Here is a 16,001-nt window from a genome sequence, read left to right on the forward strand (position 1 = left end):
ACGATTATTGAAGCGCTGTACTGCTGCTTTACTTAGGAAAATTAGGAAAATCAATTAATGACGTTCGAAATGCGCGAAGCCTATGCATGCAGACACTTGAGTAGAATTTTGTTTAACGACCAGCAGACCTGAGAGTGGATTGGCACATCCGGTATTACTACGATCGTCTTGAGTTGCCCTCTCGTATTCCGTGCAAAGTCATTGCTTCGTACGGCGTGGAGAATGGGACAACTTCCGTGCGTGTGCCTGCGTAGTTTGGGCGGGACAGTAGGAAACCAAAGCAGCATCCGCCCATTTGCGGACACGCTGGGCTCGTCCGAGCTGTATACCAGTTCATTTCTGCAGTATTGTAGTACGTACCCCAAACCCTAAGATGGAGGTGAGAGAAGACCAGAGAAGGGAGGCATTCACGCAGCCTCCGATTGAACAACGTACACCACCAAGAATGAAAGTGAAATCTCGACACGGAAGGTGGTTTCCGACGTCCGACTCACAACTTCAAATGCAAACAGCACTAGCCGTATTACCTCGATGGAGCTAAGAAGAGAGTAAAGAAAGCTGCCGGCTCCCCGCAGAGTGTACTCGTCAAGGAACGACTTTATCGCGCACGCGGTCGCTCGACAAACACGACCAGCCCTAGACGGTACGGCACGTCCGTCCACCCGTCAGTCAATCCCAACGACGGGGCGACCTCCGCCCACGTCAAAACAAACGACCATCACGACATCAGACGACAACCTGGCAATGAGAAAGTTTATTTCCTGCGCCGTCTCGGGGAGTTGTCGGGAGAAGTCCAACCGAGTTACCGCTCCGGCCAATCGAAGAGGCGCGAGAGCGTGTCAGTGCAAACAAAACCCGAGTTATCCCCGAGAAAGCCGAAAACAATTTGGGATGGGGAGGAAGAGGGCAATCTGGCGCTGGCCGACGGCCGTCGCGCGGGTGGCGTACCAGGACCGCTCGTCTCCCGGACAACGGCGGCGAAAGGGCTGCAGGGCGTGGACGTGTCGGTCCTCTCCGGCGCCCCCTCGCAGGGTCCCACCTCGCCCGCACGCCGGTCGGCAGGAGAAGCACATGGCCACGCCAGAGACGACGACGAGGGCGACCTAGATCGCGCTTTCTCTCGCCTCCCTCGGCAGCCCTTCGTCGGCCCCTTGGAACCGCAACTCTGGACTTCGCGTCCTCGCCAAGGAGAAAGCGAGCACCGCGTGACGTCACGGCCGACGCGTTTTTCTGCGAGAAAATCCCCGGTTGCCCCCGCCCCCGGACAGGGCCCGACATCCAGAGAAGCCGCCGGCTACCGGGGTATATAAAAGCGGGCCGGAAAGAGAGCCGCCTGGACGTGCCGCACATCGCTCCGTTCCGAATCCCAGCCCTCAGTGTGGTTCCGGATTACCTTGTCGTCGCCGCCCCCACGGGAGTATTCCGCCATGATTGCCAAGGTGAGACCCAACCCGGGTTCGGACCCGGAGTCGGGACCCGTGCAATTGTTTTCTTCTAGTTTGTGCATCATCGCTCGAACCTAGGGTCAGAACTCTCTGACCGGAACTGATCCCTAGGTTTGCCGGCGAGATGTGTTATCGGAGTCGTGTATCTGGTGCATTCTCCCGCTGGGCTCTTTATTTTTGAAATTATTGTCCGAGTTCTGTTTTTTTGTATTGTTGTTATCCATTGATTTGTATTTTCACTTTGGTCACTTTGCAAGTGACAGGAATCGGTGTTTTTGGGTTTGTCCTGTGCAAAATGCGGCTCCTCCATACTTTTACCCCTGATTTTTTTTCCCTTTCAAAACTCCGCCATCACTGATATTTTTCTACGAAGCGAACTGACCCCGCAATTAAGTAAGTGGTAGAAACTACGTAAGAAAAATATTTTTTTTTTTTTCTTGCGAGTGGAGTCACAGATAGGGTAGATTCGGGGATCGGCGGCTAGTCGTTAATGCACCATAGCCTCACGAGCTTTCACTCGAAAAGCGAAAGCTCATTTCTGGGTTCGATCCCCACCCCTCCACGTTTTGATCTAGATGAGTACATCGCACCGGCGTGCAGTCGTGTAGTCCCTACTGCGTGATGCACCTTCAAACCTCAAGTTAGCAGTCGCACTGCACTAGCTAAATTCGTCTACATAGCTCAAGAGCAGATCGATCGTCCGCTGTCTACCATTGGACGTCTAATTTCAATATTGAGGATAATCTTCGCCAATAGGGAAACATCTAATGTCCAGAAATCACCGAAAGGTTATGGTCCTTTTTTTTTTTAACGCGAAAACCTTATAATATTGATTATGGGCACTGACAGGAGAGGAACGGCAGTGACTCGTTCAGTTGTCCCGCCTCCAGCGTGCAGACCTTCCCTACTTTCGATAATGCTTCGGTGTCTCGTGAGCCTCGAGCGTGCATGCGGAGTCAAAGCACGGTGGAAGGCAACGAACGCGTGCAGGAGGCCAGGCATCTGAAAGAGATGCCCTGCCGTTCTCATCTTGTCAGTGACTAGAGGAAAGCTTGAAAATTCAACGCACATTTTGCTCCTATTGATTTTGATTGGCAGACCTTCATCGCGCTTAAACGGATGCTGAACCGAAATCTGGATTCCACAAAACATGGCGGCCAACGCGTGCAACGAGATGCTACAAACACCAAAACATCACTCATAGAGCGATATTTCAGACGGATGACCGCATTTTTCAAAAAAAAGGGGGCGCATTTGACAGATATATTTACGTCTTGTTTCCCCGAGGAGGAAAGGGAACGGCCTCTTCTCCGCCTCGCCGCCTTGAGGGAGCGAAGTGAAGAGAGGAGGAAACGAGATATGTTGACGTCACGCGCCTCGTCGGCCTCGTTCAATCTCAACTTTTTTTCCAAAAATACGGCCGTCCATTCGAGATATCGCTTTACGAGTAGTGTTGTAGGGATTGTTGTATCCCGCCTATACAGCTCCTGCTTTGTTTTCTGAAATCCAAGTTTCGGTTCACCGTCCCTTTAAAGGAGCCATGAAACGATGTTTCTACTTTCGCTCAATACTACTTAGAATCACTCCCTAACGCTAATAACCGAATAAACTTGCCTTAGTATTTCCTTCTGCACAATGGCAGTCGCCAAAAAAAAAAAAATTCAGAAATATGAGCATTGAGCATCGCTCATCCCCTCAACCCGGAGCCAGAACAAGCAGCCGCGTGTCCTGGTGCCTATCCTATGCCGCCAACGTGAATCATAGCCACGCGCTGGGGTTGGCAAAGGAGAAAACGCGTGCTGAGCTCCAGGCATTGATAAAGGGTGATTCACACGCTTGCGTCAAGTCGGACGGAGTGCGAGGGTTGCTATGGCAACAGCGGCGTCGGCTCCAACAAAGCCGGTTTTTACCCCGTTTTGTTGGAGCCGACGCAGCTGTTGCCATGGCAACCCTCGCGCTCAGTCGGTCTCAACGCAAGTGTGTGAATCGCCCTTTGAGCCTGGTTCAGACAGTTGCGTTTGACTGCGTTTGACTGCGTTGCGGCTGCAAGAAACCAGGACATCCCTGCTGCTAATATCGCGTGCCAAGATGAGTCCTTGAATTGGATTCCACGCTTCATACGAAGCACAGATGTGCCGGTGACTGGCTTTCGGTTCTCGACGCAACGCAGTCAAACGCACTCAACCGCAAGTGTCTGAACCGGCCTTTAGAGTTCGGCTATTCTCATCACTGCAGTGGTTGTACACGAGCCGCTACCCGAGTGTTTGCCGAGGCATGGATTGTTACGAGCTGAAGTCGAGTGCTCACGCAGTTCTCGTGTCCAATCCATGACCCGCGCTCGACTGTTGTCAGGCAGGTGGTTTCGATTCCACAATTACGTCATCACCCTTTGCGAAGTCAAGACTGAAAGAAATAGCTTCCTTTTATCCTCGCAATTTCACCGCGACAAAGAAGGCTCTGAACCAGTCTAGGACCAGTACGCCTCTGCAAAGTCATGAACATTCCAACTCGATATCGTTTCATGACCCTTTAATTCACGCACCCTGATAATTGCGAGTTAAAATGCAAATAATGTTAACTTGGGCTGGTGTGAAACGCGATTATAGCTTTAAACAAAAGAGGACGTCCAACCAAGACCAAATAGACCTCTAGCCGAATTACCGAAACATAAAAGAGAATGCCGGGAACGTAGGTACACGCGCTGTGCTTGCTGGCCTCTGCAGCTGGAACTGTTCGAAAGTACAAATCTAAACCAAATGGAACTTTGCAAACGCGTTCCACAAATGCTTGATTTTGGTCATTTACTTCTATTATTTTCTATAGGGAAGGCGAGCGCGTGGAGCTCGTGTACTTCCATTCCCAACATTATCTTTGATGCTTGGGTTTTTAGCCGGTGCAGTACGACTGCTAGCCTGGGGTCTTTAACGTGCATTGCGCAGTAGTGATAAAGGACCTCACCCCGGTACGATTCTCAATCAGATAGAACGGAGCAGGGGTGGGGGCTGAATCCAGGATTCCTGGGCTCTGCACCGCGAGCTTTCGCTCCACGTACTGTAGGAAGTATTCACTGGCGGCTATAGCTGCGTGCGCTACTGCTGAGAGCGTCCTGACGACGACCTTCCGCAACTCTTTTGCAACGTGCATTCCGCACCATCAAGATTGGAGGTCTTAGCAGCCTAGTTCTGAGCATGCGCTCTAAACATTCCCCTCAAATATGGCATTCGGTGAATACCCCATATATACTCCGTTCACCCTTAAGATGAGACTAGAAGCTCCGCCTTCAGCGCGAGCTTTCTGTTTTTGCTAACACAAGTTTGAATGCGGAGGCGCGCACAACCAAAGCACTGCGGAAGCCAGCGAGCTTGCGCTGAAGGCGGAGCGTCTCGGCTTAAATATGGGTGAATGGTGTATACGAGCTGCGGTGCGTTAACGCACTCGGCTACCATTCCCCCACGAAAACAAAAAAAAAACTGCTCCACAACGGCCACCGCCACAGTCAGCCCTGAAGAGGAAGCCAAGTAGGCTTTGAAACATTGGGTTCTCAATAGACCTATTGCTATATTACCCAAGCATCAAGGAGAAAGCAGGGATTGGTGTTCCACTCGCCACACGCGCACGCCTTCCCTGTGTAAAAGATTCGAAGTAAATAACCAAAATCTGCATTTTTTTTAGGCATTTGCTTTAGAAAAGTTACTACTGCTGAGGCTAGCACGTGCGGCGCGTGGAACACCAATCCCTGCATTCTCCTGATGCTTGGGTAATTTAGCAATCTGTCTTTAGGGCTTGGTTGGACGTCCCTCCTTTGTTTATTTATTCCACCCAACCAGACAGATATTTGTTAAAATTCACGTTAGAGACTGAGCATTGGCCTTGGAAGCGCTCATTTAGCACTTTCCAGGGCTATCCACGTAGCTGATAGTACAACAGGGATCTAATTGATGGATTGGACACGCATTACATTAAATTACAAATATTTCTTATGGAAAACTACAAAGCTTCGGCTATGTATAGTTTGGCCATAAGCATGCGGCTATATGGTGAATTTGTTTTTGTGAAAATGCTTATGAACGAACCTCCTTCGGTCAAAACATGAAAAAGCAAAAGACATTTCTACGTGCCAATATAAAGCTAAGCTTTTTTTCTTCAATTTTTCATCACCTTAACAAATTTGAAGCATCTAATTTCCCGCAAAGCACTTGGGAGACAAAATCGGTACAATATACAGAGGAGCTCAGCGAATGACGAGACTAAAAATATGTTTAAAGCTAAAAAAAACAAACAAAAAAACTAGATAACAGAAAGTATAAAACAGAGAGAGGACGAAACACAGACGAGTATGAAAGAATTTACTCGTCTGTGTTTCGTCCTCTCTCTGTTTTATACTTTCTGTTATCTAGTACATCTTACAAACACGCTCGTTAGGAATGTAATATCTAAAAAAAAAGAAAAAGGTCTACGCTGCCGCATTGAGCAGAACGTGTCACCAATCTCACTTCTCCAACGCAGATTTTTTTTTGTTTTTGTTTTTCTAAACATATGTTGAACCCCGTCAATCGCCGAGTCAAAACGGGGGCCCGTTTTCGCCCGTTTTCAGTAAATGGCGTAATTCAGTGCCATGCATTCGAGAGCTTCGCCGGCTTCCATTTTCTCATTAAAAAATTCAGAAAGCCACTTATGACTTTTGAATACAATAACGATTCGTTCTGAAATTTTGCCGTCTGGTTCGGACCTCCAGGGCTACGTTTGGCCGGACAATTGGTGTTCGTGCGATGCGTGGTTTATTTTTGCGGTGAAAAAGAACCCTGCAAATTTGTTTGGGGACACCCTGTATTGTGACGTTCTGAAAGGAACGTCCTTGTCACCTTGCGGTGTTCATTTTAAAAGAATTCAGAACAGAAAGGGGACAGGTGTTCTAAGTTTTCTCCGCTATTTGAGTCAGACACATCACTGCCCCAAAGCGACGCTTTTTCACTAACATTTGAAATAACGTAAACCCATTAAAAAAACGTGTTTTTTTTTTTTTTTTTGGGGGGGGGGGGGGGGGGGTGGGACGTTATTTTTTTTTTTTTTGATTCCCAAACTAGATACACTTGTTAGGTCCGCATTTACGGTAAAGTTCAGTGTTCTACTTCATTACACAGATTTGTTTTTCTTTTCGCTTGATCTAAACAAAGTTGGAGTCCGTGGCCCACGATGCATAGTTGGAAGATCTCTGCTGACATTTGAAGCTTCAGTAATCATGGCTAGAGATGGAATACACTGAAAGCCTATGAATTGTGCATTACGTTATTAACACTGGCCGTTATATCCTCATTGTCTGGCCTTAAAAAAAGGACCTAAAAATCCAGAAAAAAAAAAGCGAGTTTCAAGTGGATTTTAGCGCATTTTCGTCCCGTGAATTTGAATATTATGAGCATTTGACCCGAACCGAACGTATCAATAAACGCAAAAAAAACAAGAAAAAAAAACGTTGAGTGCGAAAAACCGAAAAAGCCAACCTCTGGGTTGAGGTGCCTTTTACGCGTGCCCTGCGCGTGCCGCGCGTGAAGGAGCGCGTGCAGCTCTTTTGAGAGCTCGGGTAAGGCTTGCGGAACTCGCGGGAATGTTGAGATCCCTGTATAATACATAATGATTCCCTCCTTGCCGCGAACGCCACGGGAAGGAGGGGCTTCAACGCTATTTTGAAAGCACGCTGCTGTGGCTATACTTGGCGCATCAACCTAAAGTATAATTTTGATATTTGAAATCTTGGAAGCCAAATAAAAACGACTGAAGTGTTTTTTTTTTTTCTGAGATTTAGAACCGTTTTAGTTTTTCTTTAAATGCGATATTTCAATAGATACAGTTTGTATCAAACAAAAGTGTCCCTCGTCGTTGAAGAGACAAAAACTATAAATTCGTATAAGATTCTCAACTCGCAAATAAAGCGCATAGGGATCGCTGACAAAAACAGCAATGGGGTGATTTATTCCCAGCGTGAACCGCTAAGCTGACAGGGCGGTGTATGCTGCATGCTCGCAGGATTAATCAACAGCTTCCCTTTCATCACCTGACCTCTCTTTCTCCCTCTCTCTCTCTCTGCGCGTGGAGGTGTGGCCGAGTGCTTTATCGTGTGGCGAGAGATGGACGTATGACTGCTCCAACAAGCTGAACGAGCACGTATAACTTTCACCACCTTCTCAGCCAAGGGCAAATGTAAAAGTATAGTGCGTCCACGCAGTGACACAAAGAAACTCCTCTACATTTCTGTAGCGCTACCAAACGTGAGTTTAGCTAACTAAAATGCGGGAACAAGACAAGGATCAAATAACGAAATAGCGCATGCTCAGAACGAGCTCACATTAATAGCCTGCTAAGACCGGCAACCTTGATGGTGCTAAATGCACGCTCCAAAAGGACTGCGGAAGCTCGCCGTCAGCACGCGCTCAGCAGCAGCGCACACGGATATGGCCGCCAGTGAATACTCCCCATACGTCTTTTCTTTTTTTCGGTTTTTTTTTTTTTTTTGTATTTTCTATTTCTTTCACCTGCCTATGGCCCATGTATGTATGTGCAAAAAAATTAATTAACTAAATTAAACATCTGCTACTGGACTCCATTAAGCGAATATGCTTCGAAAAACAGTGGAACTTCGCTCGATGGCACGTCTGCTTCGCTCCGTGCCCGGATGCGCTGCACGCAGTTGCGCGCCGGGCCGTTCGAGTGCTCCGGCAGTACCCGATGCCACGCGCTCCCGTGTCCCCGCTAACTGTGATTAAGACAGTACGTGTATTTACAGTTGAAGCTATTTACAGAGGTCAGTATTGTCGGGACAATACATGGTAGATGAACAGTTCGAGTGGTAGCTCGTGCTGTGCGAGAGCTTGGGTGTTTGGTACGCGATTCGTCGTTGTGGTCGGATAACGCGCAGCCGCACCCTGTTGGCGCATACATAACGGCCACCGGACGAAATCTGTCGCGTTTTTCGCTCCACGGAGTCCATCCTTCAGATGGTGCCCTGGCTGGACGCGCGTGTATACGAGGCTCGTACGGGCTGCGAAGTACAGCACACGAGAGGCGTTCTGAAACACCTGAACGCAACAAACGCGTGCATTCAGAACACGCTCGTTGGTTTGCTTCGGCTGCGAGTGCAGGCTGACGCTGGAAGCTCACGAGGCGTGAGACGCCAAGATGTTGTGGAAGGTAGTAAGCTCCTAGCGGAGGTGAGACGTCTGGAGGACCTCTCTGCCATTCTCAGCCTTCCAGTGACTATAATGTTCGCGCGAGAAACTCAGAAACCGATTTCAGACAAGACACGCGATACGTTTAAAATCAAAGCTACCCTATTCGTTATTTCAGACAAAAAGTAAATATAGGAGGGAAAAAGAATCGGAACTTTACTCGCGTATTAATTCCTTATTATTATTATTATTATATTATTATTATTATTATTATTATTATTATTATCATTATTATTATTATTATTAATATTATTATTAATATTATTATCCTGCAGTACCTTCATATGGCGCTGGATTATCACTAGACAAGAGAAACGCGGTCGTCTGCTGCAACATGACCAGACATATAAGAAATATGCTAGGGTCGCGCTTTTTAGATAACAGCTTTTACGTTTCTTTAAATAAAAAAAGGAAAACGAACGTTTTCGCAATTTTGTTTAGAATGTGTTCCAAGCGCATACTTAAATTTTACTTTGAGCTTCCTTCCATAAATAACATGCATATACTTAATCAAAATTGAGAAATCGCGACAAAAAAAAAAAAAAAAAAACGAAGACCGGATTAATTCGAAATCAGCGCGAAATTCGAGTCGTTCTTAAAGTGAACCGTCAACTGATTTCTCAGCATACAAAAAGAGAGGCGGGGCCCGCATTATAAATGACATGCTTGCTCCGAGTTCCACGTTCCCAGCACTCGTCGACGACGTCAAATACTTTCGCGAGCTAGCCCTTCTTGTCCGGAAAAGAGAAGCTATTGTCGGTCCTTAGTATAGACGAGTATTTCCACCCACTTCCTAAAAAGGCGTTATTCAAATGTGCTTTCTCATTTGATGCCCTCAAAAGGAAGGCCAAAAATAAAATGCGATGAATGGGAATGCTGACAACTGTAAAATGCGACGCTGACACGCTTCGAAGGATAAACAGTAGACACCCCGGGGGGAAGGAGGGTCAAAAACGCGACGGAGAATCAGGACCGGCGGTGCCCCGTGTGGACGAGGAGCAAACAACAAGAACTCTGGACAGCGTCTGCGATGACCACGCGGAGGAGAAAACTAAACTGCGATTTCAGACAGACCGAAGAAAGATTGTTTCGTTTTGTTTGTTTGTCATGGCTGACTGAGAGACGACGCTCTCGATCGGGCCATTTTATTGCGTTTCCTAGTTTTGACTATTTCTGTCGTATACGAAAGGCATACCTCGCGACGTCCGTTAAATTACAGGCTCGATTGTGCTTCAGAAGTGCCACAGTTGATGTTCCTTCTCCGAACGCACTGTTATATTGATATTGTTGTTATGCGTAGCCGGAAAAAGTCTTCGAAAGACCCGTCATCGGTCACTGCTATAATCGATTTGTGGACATTTTAGAAATCAGTATCTAAAATAACAACCGCCTCGCAGGTTGTTTTTGTTATTGTTGGTGTTGTTTTGTCCTCGAGCCTAACCAGATATTTTTATTTGAATGCTTGACGTGTGGTATAATGCTGGAAGAAAGCTATTACCTGAAATCTTTTTTTGATTAGTTTTTTTTTTCATTTTCTTAAAAAGAGTCAAAGAATGCGGCCAATAGACTATGTAATAATAAAAAAAAGTTCCTATAACGATGTAGTTTTTTTTTTTTTTTTTTAAAAACAGGACAAGAACGCTCGTCTAGTTTCATGGCACTGTTTTACAAAACACACGCACACAAATACCTCCAGTCATCTTAATATTCCGAGGCTAATATTTTAGCCTGCCTCTATCTCAACAAAACATGCTAATAAAAATATGTATAGTACTCTTTAAAGTCTTGAGGGGCCCGCATAATAGCTACAGCCACAAAAGTGCGGTGAAATTAAAACCCGAAAAGCCGTAAGTGTACGTGTACAGCCATGGTCCATTCCTCTGGTGGCCCATGCGACCGAAGATAATGAAGTCAGTACGACCCATTTGCACCACATGTATCTTCCTTCGTTAAGGGCGCATGTGTGCCAAGAAACCTTTTGACGATTATGAGTACAGTACTATTCGCGTATTGGCTTGTTATAATTGCAGCCGAAAATTGACCTGCTTTTTATCTCTAAATAGAAGGGCTACTTTTGAGGAAAACGAAGATCGAAACCAATTACTCCAATGCCAGCCAGGCGATGAACATCTTGACACCAACCGCTAGCTTTCTCGACGATCCCTCATCAAAGAAGACAAGGTTCCAGGCTAGCGAAAGAAACCACTTCCACCAAAAATAATTTTAACACGAGCTGCGACCGTTGAGCCCCCCAGCTTCCACCACGCTTCTTGTGCCACACGAACGACCGTCGCGACTGCAAAATCGCAAGTAAAATCATATAACACGTGAATCAGGCATATACGCGTAGTGCTCAATTTAGAAACGTCGACATGCGCGCCGACGTTTCCTTGACTGATTCTTATTGCATTTAGCTTACGTAAGGCCTCGTAGTATGATAGACAGTTTTAGTGGACCGTGCGCTAAAGCTTTCCGTACGCAAAGAAATTGCGGGTCAAGAGTGCGCATGTGCAAAACGCTATATAAGGGCTAGCGCATTGCGTACGCACGCAACGCTGGGGATTTTGCGTTGCGGGCTAGCAGGATTTACGGAATGGTCTCGAGAGATCTCGGGCCCAGCGAAAGCAGAAGTGTCAAGATGGCGGTTACCTCGACTGACGCAGCAAGGGCGACGTGGTGTTGGTGAAGTTCAGTGTTACTTGAAATTGCGCGGTATTCAGCTCGGCAATTCTTTGCGCGGGACCTTCCGCGGTCGAGTCAGATTGCCGTGCAGCTGAAGGAGTGTATGGTGAAAATGTTCACCGTTCGCAATGCGCGTGAACGCTGAGATCTGCTCAATGCTAAGTTTGTTCGCGCAGCTCATCGCCGACGGGCGAACTATACTCTTCAAGAAATCGCCCAAGTTGCCGCTATGCACTGGACATCAGTAGGTCATGAATTTCTTCCCCGCGATAGCATTGATAAAAGGTGCCGTTTCCACGGGACGAGTGACGAAGGCTCCGTGATTGAATTTGGCTACGCACTCGTACTCGTAGCCTCCGTACCCCGCAGAAAAGTGCACTTGACCAGGCAGCTGCGGCTTGGTTTAATTTGAAATAAAATGATAAGAAACGTTTTCATTTTCAATATTTCTACTGAGGAGCATGGTTGCGCTATAAGCACGCAGAAGTCTACGGCTCTGGCGGATTTGAACAAGATCATGCGAGATGTTCACTCGGCAACGTACGTAACGCACAACTAAAACCGGTCCGAGCAGGTCGTTCTTAGCGTACGCTATGCTATTGCATATTGCGTACGTAAGAGCCAGCAACGCTATACTAAAATTGTCTAATATGTGGTCCCCACGGTACGCTCACCTTGACGAGCATAAAAAAGAACGAAAGAAAACATAAAAAAAAAAAAAACTTCAACATGGTCATTCATGAGAGAAAGCTGCTCGTTGTTGTATACATTGTCTCGCAATTTTCTCCCCTGCTACCGATCGAGAAGTGTTTCTGCAAACCTTTCGGGCGTTCACATGCACGACCGACAGACGAAATTACACTTCAAAAACTCCGCGTGAAAACGCAAGGCAGTGAGTGACTTCCCGGCCACATAATGCCCGTGAGTCAAGGTTGGGCGTAAAAAACAACGCCGTATAATTTTTTTTTTTTTTTTTTTTTTTTGCAGCGGCGCCGCATTGGAAAAAAGTGTTGACACTCTTGACACGAGCTGTCCGGCCCAGATTAAACAGCTTTCGCGGGTGCGGGCCTCCCCACGTCTCTCCCCTTTTGATTTTCTTAGGCTGCGCCTGGCAAAAATGTTCCCGTAAGACAGCGCCCGCACCTCGACGTGCAAATTACATATCCACGCTTCTCAAGTGGACACACGTAAACGTTGCAACCACCGACGGGGAGTTTCGAAACTCACGATTATACTTTGAGGGGTATACCGGTCGAAACAGACCACGACTTTCTTTAGACGTTCGAGACCGCGTCGAACCCGCTTGCGCCACACTTCGCCGCTCGACGGGCCCTTGACCGCGCGACTGAGAACTGCGACGCCCCGCACGAGTCATAGGACGCAATAGCTTTTTAAAATACGGAGTTCTGCGTTTCGTGGTGCTGTGGAAAGACAAAACAAACAATACGCGAAAACAACTTGAAGCATAATCCGCTCCCTCTGTCAATCCGCCTCAATGCCAAAGTTCCGCTACACAATAGCTCTTAAAAACCGTAGCCCGCGTTCTGGGAAAAAAATCGTGAGAACGAAACTTGAAAACAACAACAAGCGCACTATTAGTATTCACCGCAGGTGGACAATCCAGGCGCGGTTCGAGGTTTTTGTTCTACAGCCGGACAACACGAACCCGAGACAAGAAAAGCGTTATCTCGGGGAGCCCTTAAGAGAAACACATCTTAGCCGATTACCGCGATGCCAACCGCGCTTAAGCGGCGACGCGGACTTCGGTCGCACGTTTCAATTTCGTTTCTGTTTTCTTCTTTTTTCTTTTTTTTAACACGAGGAAGGAAGACGCAACGAGAGCGTGCACACAAAACAACGGCTCAAGGATTCCGTGATTTGTTGACGCATTCAGGCACCAAGAAACGTGGTTGTCGGTCCCACTGCAATTCTGTTTCTGCCAGCCTTGCGCCGGTGCTTTTCCGCTTGATCGCGAATGCGTTAGCAAACTACTCGTATGGAGGAAATACGTCGCACAGGGGGCGGAATTCACCTCTGCAAACGTGCCCCCCCCCCCCCCCCCCCCCCCCTCGCTTTTCTCTGCCGTTCTTCCTCTAGGAAGCGCGGTCATCTCGCTCGTGCTCCAAGGGCAGTCTTTTCAGAGGCGAGTTGCGGATGCGGGACACGTGAGGTTTCCTTGGGGAGCGGTTTAGCGTAATTGTTTCCACAAAAAAAAAAAAAATAATAATGAGAGAAGCTTCTTTTCCGCAGGGGAAGCCTCAAACAAGAGAACGAAACAAGTTCTCACTTTTGTAGAGCCGTTTCACTTTTTAAAGGACGCGGTCACGACATGGCACGCTCTTCATTCCCTTTCCCTTTTATGAGCTCTACACGGAACGCGGAAAACGACTAAACGAGAGCGTGTCCGGCTAACTGAGCGGGTGTACTTACACGTTGGACTCGTGTACCGAGGAGACAATGTAATATAAGCATTTTGATACAAACTAACGTGATTTGAGGCTCTAACAAAAAAACGACATGGGTCAGTTGAACGCGTCTCTACGGAAGTGAGTCACTGCGCGGATAGTGAAAGAAAACTTGGAATGTATACCTCCTTTTTTTTTCTTCGTTACAGGGTTAATCTTTAACCGCTCCAGAATTTTTAACAAAGAGAACTTGCGCTATGGTTTTTTTAGCCAGGGCCGACTCTAGGGGTGGGCGACCTGGGCGGGCGCCCAGGGTGCCATCAAAAGAGGGGCGCCACTGTGCCCTAAAAGAAGGGGGGGGGGGCATCAAAAGAGGGGCTCCGCCGCATGTTGGGGGGGGGGGGGAGGGGGGGGGGGCGTAACGGCCGCGGTTCGCCCGCGGCGCTTGATGGTATTAGGGCCGGCCCTACTTTTAGTTCCGGGCCAATTTAACTAATGGTCATTGGTTAGCTAATTAGCTCGACAGTTTTCATAGACTTTTTTTTTATTTTTGCAGTGCCGTGAATCTTGCAGTGCCGTGAAAGTTTGATTAAAAAATTAACATCTAGGCGTCACGGGGCGAGAAATGTCACCCTTGTACACGGATAGCCAGATAGCGAACAAAAAGTGCCAGTGCACGTCAATCCCTCCACCATCCGCCGGCTCCGCAACAACACCTCCTGGACAGCAAAGCCTGCGCGTTACGCTACATGACGTCACGTCCGGGGGTCCCGCACTGGCGCTGATTGGATGCGAGTGCCGCGTCAGCGTTCGCGTGGGGCTCGTTTCCTATCAGAGTCCCACGCGAACGCTGACGCGGCACTCGCATCCAATCAGCGCCAGTGCGGGACCCCCGGACGTGACGTCGTGTGGCGTAACGCGCAGGCTTTAAAGCTGTCTAGGAGGTGTTGCTCCGCAAGCGCCGCAGATGACGTCAGCGGTGCGATGCAAAGCGTAGCGCAGAGGGATCGACGTCAATGGCGCTCTTTGTCCGCTTAGGTTCGGTTGCAGCCGTGTACAAGGATGAACAATTCCGATCCTTTCACGCTAACTACGAATTTTCTAATGGTGAATTCCGCTCGCAGATCTCGAGCGCTTCAAAAGTGCTCCATTTGGAGCGCACATATTCCGCTCGCAGATCTGGCTCAAGTTGGTCATCTTCCGCTCGTAGATCTCTGGCAGCGCCCGCTCCACGGAGCGCCCCAAACTCCGCCGAACTTGCTCTGCGGGATTTCACGGATCTCTCCGGAAGCTGACAGAGCGGCCCACGTGATTTCCGTCTAAATCGGCGGTGCGCATGCGCGGCGAGGTTGGAGAGATCGGCGGGCCGGTCGGGTCGTGGAGTTGGATCTGTACGGGTGCGTCGGTTGTTTACTCTGGATTGTGACGGCTCGAACGCTTCTACCTCGCGTAGATCAGGGATAAAAAGCCGGGAATGTGGAGCGTGGCAAATCGTAAGCGCTGACGTCTGTGATCGTGAGAGGAAGAACGAGAAAAAGAACGACAGAAAAGCCGGAGGCAGACGCAAGGTTAGGCCTATTCATTCTGCAGCTAGTGATTGTTTACCTTTTTACACTGAATTCCGTCGGCGTTTTCCTGTGAAATAAAGCAAGAAGTGGTTAGGCAACGACCGCGAAAGTGATGGTTTGTTACCTCTGTGTTTATTAAAGTCGTACTACAAATCTGAACTCCACCGCTCGCAATCGCTGTCCGTGCCCCGCCGCTTCGAGGCGGCCGAAAGGTATGTGACGGTGCCGAACGCGGACGTCTTCATTATTTGTGACATGGGCGCCGTGGTACGTATAATTTCGCCCGGCCTGTGTCGCGTGTTACGTCTGCAGCTAAGCAGTGACAGTCGTCACTGGTCGTCGGAAAGATCAGCCGGCTGAGGCGTTGGTGGGCTGGTTAAGTTCGAGCAGCGGCCATTTTGTACGGCGGAGGGAGAAGGGATGGGGAGGGGTGTGGGGGAGGTCGCTCCAAAAATGCAAGTTTATCTTCCCCTCGTCGATTCGGAGCGGGTCCCACGGAGCGGAATTTTGCCTCCCTCGCGGATTTTGGAAAGCGCTCCAGATCTACGAGTGGAATTCACCATAAGTAAAATTTAACGGCACGGCTCCAACTACATTATTTTATCAAAAATTAAGATTTTAAAGTTAATTGATACTGTTGAGTTAATTATTCTCGTGGTCACACCAATAACATTATGAAAT

The 16,001-nt window shown here is 48.1% G+C and overlaps 1 protein-coding gene across 1 annotated transcript in view; it reads left to right on the forward strand.

The window, feature by feature from the left end:
* The first annotated feature begins 1,354 nt into the window (after window positions 1-1,354).
* The window catches only part of LOC120848453 (adult-specific rigid cuticular protein 15.7), a 41,577-nt gene continuing 26,930 nt past the window's right edge, over window positions 1,355-16,001 (forward strand). The window contains exon 1 of the mRNA XM_040504560.2: window positions 1,355-1,439. Coding sequence (XP_040360494.1) covers window positions 1,428-1,439 — 12 coding nt within the window. The 5' untranslated portion in view covers window positions 1,355-1,427. The remainder of the gene's footprint in view (window positions 1,440-16,001) is intronic.

Source organism: Ixodes scapularis, unplaced genomic scaffold (assembly GCF_016920785.2).
Source record: "Ixodes scapularis isolate PalLabHiFi unplaced genomic scaffold, ASM1692078v2 PGA_scaffold9__187_contigs__length_104089568, whole genome shotgun sequence".
Lineage (NCBI taxonomy): Eukaryota > Metazoa > Arthropoda > Arachnida > Ixodida > Ixodidae > Ixodes > Ixodes scapularis.